We start from the raw sequence: 7,773 nt of genomic DNA on the forward strand, positions 1-7,773 counted from the left end.
CTTTTTTTTAGTTTTTTCTTTCTTTTTTTTCTTTTGGTGAGGAAGATTGGCCCTGAGACAACATCTGTTGCCAATCTTCCTCTTTTTGCTTCAGGCAGATTGTGGCTGAGCTAACACCTGTGCCCATCTTCCTCTACTTTGTATGTGGGACACCGCCAGAGCGTGACTTGATGGGTAGTGTGTAGGTTCAGTCCATAGGATCTGAACCAGCGAACCCCGGGCCTCCAAAGCGGACTGTGCAAACTTAACCACCACACCACCAGGCCAGCCCCCTCTCAGTACATTCTTATTTCTTGATAAGTAAGCTGACATCCACTCCAACTCATTCACATGGTATTTCTCCACAGCTTAGACATCAGCTAGACGAGGACAGTTTTCACACTGAGTCCCGAGGAGCCCTGCAGGCCCTAGAGTGTGGGGTGTGTGTTTTCCTCCCTCCCAACCAAAGCAACTCTGCTTTTATCTGCTTATATATTAGGGAAGAAAGGAGCACCCTGGGTTCAAAACCAATGTTGTAAGACAGGTCTTCACAACAAAATAATAGGCGGAAATAAATGAAATAAAAAGCTTACGTAAGAAAGCTGATCAAGTCACACACCGTAACTACAAAGCCTCGGAACTTCTAGAATACACACTAAACACTCAAAAAGCAAAGTGATAGCGGTCTTGCATAACGTACTTAACAAGCCACACAATAAAAGCTAACAAGCAAGCATCCCAACCGCCTAGAATTTCCTTCTGAGCGCTATGTTTGGGAAAAGGCAAACCACTAATGACCTCAGGAATTTAGTGAAGAAGAAAACACAGCTCTCAATTCCAGAAGACGTCCTGGGGTCAAGTACAGATTCAGTCCAGTCTGCTCCTCCCCTCTGTGTCTGGAGCAGTCTTCCTCTCCCTCCTCCCCACAGAAGTATTTCACACACTGCATATTACAGAGGACCCCCAGGGTCTCCCTGACCCGCGACTGCTCTCCAAGTACTGCACAGCGATGCTGAAGTACCACCTTTCCCAAGACAATGCAAGCATTTTAAGGAAAATTTTACGTAAAGACATAAAGGAGTTTCTGCTTAATCTTCAGCTAACCAGAAAATTCAATTTAATAAAAAATGCTTCTACTGTAATATAATTGTCTCCATCACATACTTAATAGTTTAAAAACGGTTAGAATGCATTTCTGGATGCTTTTCAAGTGTTTCCTCCAAATAAGTTACAATAACGTGACACAGTTACCACCTCTTTGCTCTTTGAATCCTCCTTACAGAAATTAGAAAGACAGACAAAAAAAAACCAATACGAGAGGAGAGAAGTCTGGTTTTTGACTCACTGACTGGCCTGCAGTCAGAGACGCTTTACTCAGGGAAGTATAAAGAAACAACGGTTCACATACCGAGCCTTGGCATGACTGCTCCCAGAAACTGTTCATCTTCTTGGAAGTGGTTCTCCTGTAAGGACTCCAGCAATTTCTGCAGGACATCTTGGGGCACCTTGCAGCCAGTGCCCTTCAGTTCAGTGAATCTGGTTAGCCGGAAGCTCTTGTCCAATTCATAACTTTCCGGGTTAAAGGACTCCCGCGTAGACATGGTTCTTGGGCCCACACGTCTCACAGCCGGGCTCCTCCCCTCCCTCTCCTAGCCGGCTGGTTTCTTGACAGATCCACCTAGGTAGCCCCAAGACACAAAGACACCATTTAAAGAATTCTCACCAGTACTTGCCAAGAATCAAGGGAACACACCATAGTGAAAAATAAATGTCAAAAGGCCTAAAATCACCAACACCACAGGGAAAGTGATTTGGGGCCACAACAGTTCGCCACAGAGATGCATAAGTCAGGGCAAGTCATTTGATAAAGTGACAACACCATCACAGACATCTTCTACGGAGGAAGATCTGACGTCTGTGTTATAACTGTGGCTCTGAGGGGCAGCGAGGAAGACCTCCTCTGAAGAAGGAACTATGGGCCCGCAGGCTTCCGTGACACAGCACCATTTTGAACACTAAGCCCCAAAGGTTCTAGCAGGCAGCACCGTGAGAACACCTCTTGTCACTTCACCTGTCAACCTAGACGCACTTCAGTTCAGAAATTAAACATTCTGGCTAAAGCGACTTTTCTGGAAAACCTTTGCAATGTCACAAATAAAACGTCTCATAGAAACTCTGCGGGAAATGGATGTGGATGGAAATGCGTTTGATGAAATTCTTCATGATGCTAAGTCTCATTTTAGAAAAACACGTTTTCACTCCGAGCCAAAAGTACACAACACGATCCAAAACTAATAGGAGGCCTCACTACAGAACACAACTTGCAAACTGGGATGGCTGTTTAACACCACAAGGATCATTTTCTTCAAAGAGAGCAGTGGAAAGTTCTCTGATGTTTTAATGCAGTGCTATTTCCTCGAAAGCAAACATCCCACCCAGCAAACTAGTACAAACACATCGCTGACAAAACATGCTACTGCTCATTACCATTTCATTGCAGAACTAAAACGATAAATTAAACCCTACTAAATCACTAACATTTATGATACTTGGTACCACTGGAAGTTTCTGCAACAAGCTCTTCTAAGTTTGAGGCCTTTGGGGCTAAACCAAAAACTTACATGTGCTCCTAGGGTTTACAAACCGGACGAGTGATACTTTATTGGGCATAGAATTACATACGCCCCAAGTTTTAGGGTTGGTTTCCCCTCTAAAATTTATGATTAAGAACATAATTCCCATTTATAGTTTTCGATCCCTGGGAAGCACATCGCCAGTTGAAAATAAATCTCACAAAGCCCGAGTTTGGGCAGTAATCCAAACCGACTTTACAAAAACACGTTTGGGATGAGCAAGGATTTCAGTTTGAAACCTACAATTGTACAGGAATAAACCTTCCAACATTCATGAACAACCTGTCCAAAACGAAGGCGGCAGGCGGGCAGAGCCAGTTTACCGACATGGGAACTTTGAAGCCATTTTAGAGTTAGGAAAAGTTTACCACCACTTCAACTTGGAAGTGTCTGGATCAAAAACAAGTCCTTTCCTCACAAAATGCCTCGCATTTAACACCACCTCACTCATACCAGGAAAAAAAAAAAATCCAACTCACGAGGCATCCAGTTATTTTCCTACCTGCACCCCTATCCAAAAAAACAACAAAAAAAAAAAAGGCGGGGAGAGGAATTTGGCATTTGGGGGATTAACTTCCTTTTAGACATAATTTACATCTTTCCAAATTTTTAAGGGGGAAAAAAGTTTGAGAGACCCTAAGTCCAGAAGGCACACAGGAGTTTTAAAATTCCAAAAGGAACGAGAAACCCAAATCACACACACACTCACATCCGAACCTTAAAAAGATAAACCCGTACATTTTTGGAGGGGATGAGAAAGGGCGGAGTGCTCGGGGGAAATGAGTAATTAACGGGGGGGTTCAATCTGCATCAGAAGAGGCAGTCAACTCCAACCCAGAAAGCCGCATGTTTACACCTTTAAAACAACGATATGAATATTTAAAGACGAAGGTTAACCCTTTCTTTCTCGGCTACGTTGAAACTGTTTGTAACCGAGCGCGCAAAGCGGGCTACGGCGCCGGGGGAGCGCAGTGAGTGGGGGAGCAGAGGGGCAGCCCCGCCCGGTACCTACCTACCCCCCAGCCCCTAAGCCCAGGGAGCAGACAATGGGGTGGCCACCGCGACGCGGGCGCGGGGCCCCGGCGCTCCCCATGCAGCGCACGTCGAGGCGGCGGCCAGAGCGCGGAGGACCGGACTCGGGGACGCCTTAAGTCTCAGGCTGCCGCCTCTACAGGCGCCCCGGGCCCGGGCTCTTTGTGCGGCGCGGCGCGGCGGGCTGGCCGCGGCCGGGCGGAGGCGGCGCGGCGCCGCCGGCTGGGCCATGCTCTCCCGGCGGCGGCGACGGGAGCGGCGCGCGGCCCGCGGGCCCCCCGGCCGCGGCGGGGCGGGCGCGGCCGGGGCGCCCAGGGTCAGGCGGCGCCCGCGGGCCGGAGGGCGCGCGCGTGGGGGCGGGGAGGGCCGGGAGGCGCCGCGCGCCGCGCCCAGGGGACCGCGCTGGGCTCTCCCGCCGCGCGCGCGGGCCGCCGCCGCCGCCGCGCAAAAATGTCGGCGGGCGAAAAAATTAACCCCTGCGTCGCCGCCGCCGCCCTCCCCCTCCACTCCTCCCCCGCCCTCCTCCCTCCCTCCTTCCCCGGCTCCGCGCGGCGGCGGCGGCGGCGGCGCGGGCGGTGCTTCTTTTTAAAGCGGCCCCACCAAGCCCTGGCTCTGCCCCTCTCCAGGCAGCGCTGGAGCGCGCCGGCCGTGCACGGCTCCCGGCGGGCCCCGGCGGCCCGGAGGGGGATCTGCACGGCCGCCATGGGCCTGCGGACGAATATGCCCCTTTAAGCCTGGTGTCTCGCCCCCCCTCCCCAGCCGGGCGCTTACCGGTTCGCCTTGCGCCCTCCTCCTCCTCCCGCGAACGGGACTCCGGCGCTCCCACAATGCACCGGGCGCGGCCGGGCTCCCTTAAGCGTCGCCTGAATAAAAATGCCGCTCCCGGCGGCGGAGGGCGGGAGGGCCCCGGGCCGCGCCTGGGCGCCGCGGGGGCTCGGCCTGGCTCGGCGGGCCCCTGCCGGGAACGGGGCCGCCGTGCGCCGCGCGCGAGGGGCCTTTAAGGGCCGGCTACCTCCCTTTAAGAGGCGGCGGGCCGCGGCCGGAGCGGCTCGCTGGCTGCGTGCGGCCCGGGAAGGGGGCGGGGGCGGTGTGCAGGCCCGAGCGCGGCAATGATTGGTCTCGGGGGAGGGGTGGGGGGTTGCAAACCCGAGGAGCGGTGGCATCCGTTGCATGATGCAAAAAGGATTGATTTCAAAAGTTGCGAGTTGCATTGGCAGCCGCCTTTGGCGCCCAGGCCACCTACTTTTTCTTGACCCGCTGGAAGGGCCGGGAATGTTTTCCAAAACCTGGCCCGGCTCAACCGCGCCACGCTCTGCGGGTCGCTGTACCTGCTCCCCGAGCGCTCCCGGCGTGTTGTCCTGGAGGACAATGACCGTGGAAAGAATCTGAGAAAGATTAGGAGCAGAGGAAAAGCCGCCTCTGCTACAATGAAAGATTTAAAAGCAAACGGCGCGTTTGATTAATAATGACTTCACCGTCTCTCCCTTCTATTGTTTAGCCCGGCTCAGGAGTTAAGATGAGACTTGGTGAATATGCACACATCCTGCAGTTTCTTGAAAGTTTAATACGCTTGGTAGGAAGTGAGAGCTTACGGATCCTCAGTTGCATTGTTTGCTCTTCACATGTCCAAGTAAACATGGCAGCCTAATACCCTATGGGTTTCAATTAACACCGATAGGAGAGCTTCGGCTTGTGAAATTACTTCTCTCAACTTCCTGATGCTCTGCTGATTGAAATAAAGCAAAAATGCTTTCATGCTACATCTTAGGGCTTCCCTTAAAACTGAGGAGTGTGGAGGAATGCCGACCAAACTTTAGAGTGGTTCAGCATTTTCCAAATGTGTTTTTGACCAGAAATGTTTTTGGCAACCGAACTGTGCTTTAGGTTGCGCGTCAGGTTTGCAGGCTGCCGAGATGCCTTTTTCATTCTTAAAATTTCTGCTTGACAATTCCCCAGGGTTTTAATCTAAGGGAGGATGCAGAAGTGATGCAACCTAGAAGACCGGGCTGATACAGGCTCCTCCTCTCTGTGTCCTTTCTGTGTACTGTCGTAAGTTAGGAAAGAATGTAGTAGCCTAGCTTTAATGTGATTTGTTGGACTTTTGTAAGACTGGCATCAATCTGTGGTTGACACACCTGGATTTGCCTCTGAATCACCTGGGAAGACAGGTCCACACAATCTCCAGGCAATACTCCAGAATCAAGGAAGGATACGGATATCTTTATTCCCCTCATCCCTCCCCTTTTAAAATTGATTTTGTGAGTTGTTGGGTTTTGGTTTCGTTTGTTTCTCGGCAAAAAATGTCACAACTAGAAAAAAAAGACTTTGGGTGATTAGGAGGAAGGTGATTCGGCAGAGTTGAGTAGGGCTCTCTGTGAAGGCGCGCGTGTCATACCGAGAAGTTTGATATTTCTGTTGTAGTCAGCAAGAGTTTGTCAGATTTGTTGCTTACAACTTTAGCTTGTAACGATGGCTGTACCACATCTGGGAGGATGCCCTCTCCAGAGGGGAAACTAGGACCACATCTCTAGTTAGGAGGTAATTGTACTAGTCAAGCGTAGATCAGAGTCGAGGGTATTGGAACTGAAGCAGCGGGGAACGCAGACAGGGAAGGGGATTTGAGGTGATCTAGTGTGTGGTTGGAGGAAGAAGCATAAGATGACCCCCAGGTTTCTAGTTTTGGGGGCCTGGGTGGGTAGTGATGCTACTAACTGAAATAGAAACTACTGAAAGACAAAGAAGTTTTGGAGCGAGTTCAGCTTTGGAAATGTTAAATTTCAGGTGCCCGCTGGATAGTCTAGGCAGAAGGCAATTGGTAAAACTAGGTCTGGCGCTTGGGGTGGGGGTGGGTTCTGAGTTTGAGATGCAAACGTGGGTGCATCAGCATGTAAATGGGGTTTGAAGCCTCTGAAAGAGGTGAGATTAACCGGTAGGGAGAATGCAGGAAAAAAGTGACAGAGACCTTGGACAGAGCCCTGCCGAGCTCCAAAATTGAATGGCTGGGCGAGCAAGAGGCTGATCCTTGCTGAGTCTGTGGGAGGGTTAGCATGCTCAAAATCATTCCTCCCCCAGCCCTGGGGGTTGCAGCTTGAGACACATTCTCTTGAGCAGAGGCTGTAGACTTTTGACTAAGCCACAGATGATCTCGATTCATCTAGAGTCAGTCTACAACCTTGGAGATAGATAACCCACCAGATCTCTTGTCCTTCCCTTTCTTTGCCCTAAACGCAAGCCTCCCTCTGTGCTTCCCCAGGTCAGTCTTCTTTCTCCTGCCATCCTTTCTATGAGCCTTCCCCAGTGGGCTCATCAGAGCCCTGTTCCTTTGGGAACCATCTCCCCTGGGTTCTCAGGTCCTACTGGCTCCACCTGAAAGATGGTTCCCCTGGGTTGCGTTACTTGCTGGAGGCTTGTTAAAAATACGAATTTACCAGCCCCACTCTGAAGATTATATCTAGCAGGTGCAATGGGTTGAATTATGACAAAGACTCTTTGCTTGACCAAACTTTAGTCAGGTTCATGAACCTTCTCCTAGGCCCAACTGTGCACTTCCTTGTAAAATTCAGTTTTAGCGAGAGTGATATCTGATCACCCTCAATATCTGATCATGTTCCTCATCCTCCACCATCCCCCCAGGTGACGTCTGATCACCTGGCCTGACTTCAGCAAGAATCCTGTTAGGTCGGTTTAGCCAGAACCCCTCTCACCCCTGATGTGTCTTAGTAATTTCCCGTCCACTGCCCCCCACCTTGGTCCTTGGTTATGAAGGCCCACTTGCCCATGCTGTGTTCAGAATTGTGCACACTCTCTCTCCCCCACTGCAAAATTCTATCACAGTGACCTATCACAATGGTCCTGAATCATCTGCCTTACCATCTTTAACAAGAGTCATAAAGTTTTTTCTTTAACAGTTGTGCCCCCCCCAAAAGATATATTGAACTCCTAACCTCTAGTACCTATGAATGTGGCCTTATTGGGAAATAAGGTCTTTGCAGATGTAATCAAGTTAAGGTGAGGTCGTACTGGGTTAGGGTGGACTCTAAATCCAATGACTTATAAGAAATGAGAGATTTGGGGGCCAGCCCAGTGGCGTAGTGGTTAGGTTCACATGCTCTGCTTTGGTGGCCTGGGG

General features: G+C 50.7%; 1 protein-coding gene across 3 annotated transcripts in view; it reads right to left on the bottom strand.

The window, feature by feature from the left end:
- SEPHS1 (selenophosphate synthetase 1) overlaps window positions 1-4,502 on the bottom strand; it is a 28,473-nt gene extending 23,971 nt beyond the window's left edge. The window contains exons 1-2 of one of the 3 annotated variants that reach the window (XM_058532442.1): window positions 4,416-4,502; window positions 1,388-1,657 (exon numbers count right to left, since the gene is read on the bottom strand). In XM_058532442.1, the coding sequence (XP_058388425.1) occupies window positions 1,388-1,580 (193 nt within the window). In that variant the 5' untranslated portion in view covers window positions 1,581-1,657; window positions 4,416-4,502. Of the gene's footprint in view, window positions 1-1,387; window positions 3,542-3,624; window positions 3,793-4,415 lie in introns of those variants that run through there. The other 2 variants (XM_058532444.1, XM_058532443.1) reach the window with 2 other exon arrangements.
- Window positions 4,503-7,773: the final 3,271 nt, after the last annotated feature.

The sequence above is a fragment of the Diceros bicornis genome, chromosome 36, assembly GCF_020826845.1.
Source record: "Diceros bicornis minor isolate mBicDic1 chromosome 36, mDicBic1.mat.cur, whole genome shotgun sequence".
Classification (NCBI taxonomy): domain Eukaryota; kingdom Metazoa; phylum Chordata; class Mammalia; order Perissodactyla; family Rhinocerotidae; genus Diceros; species Diceros bicornis.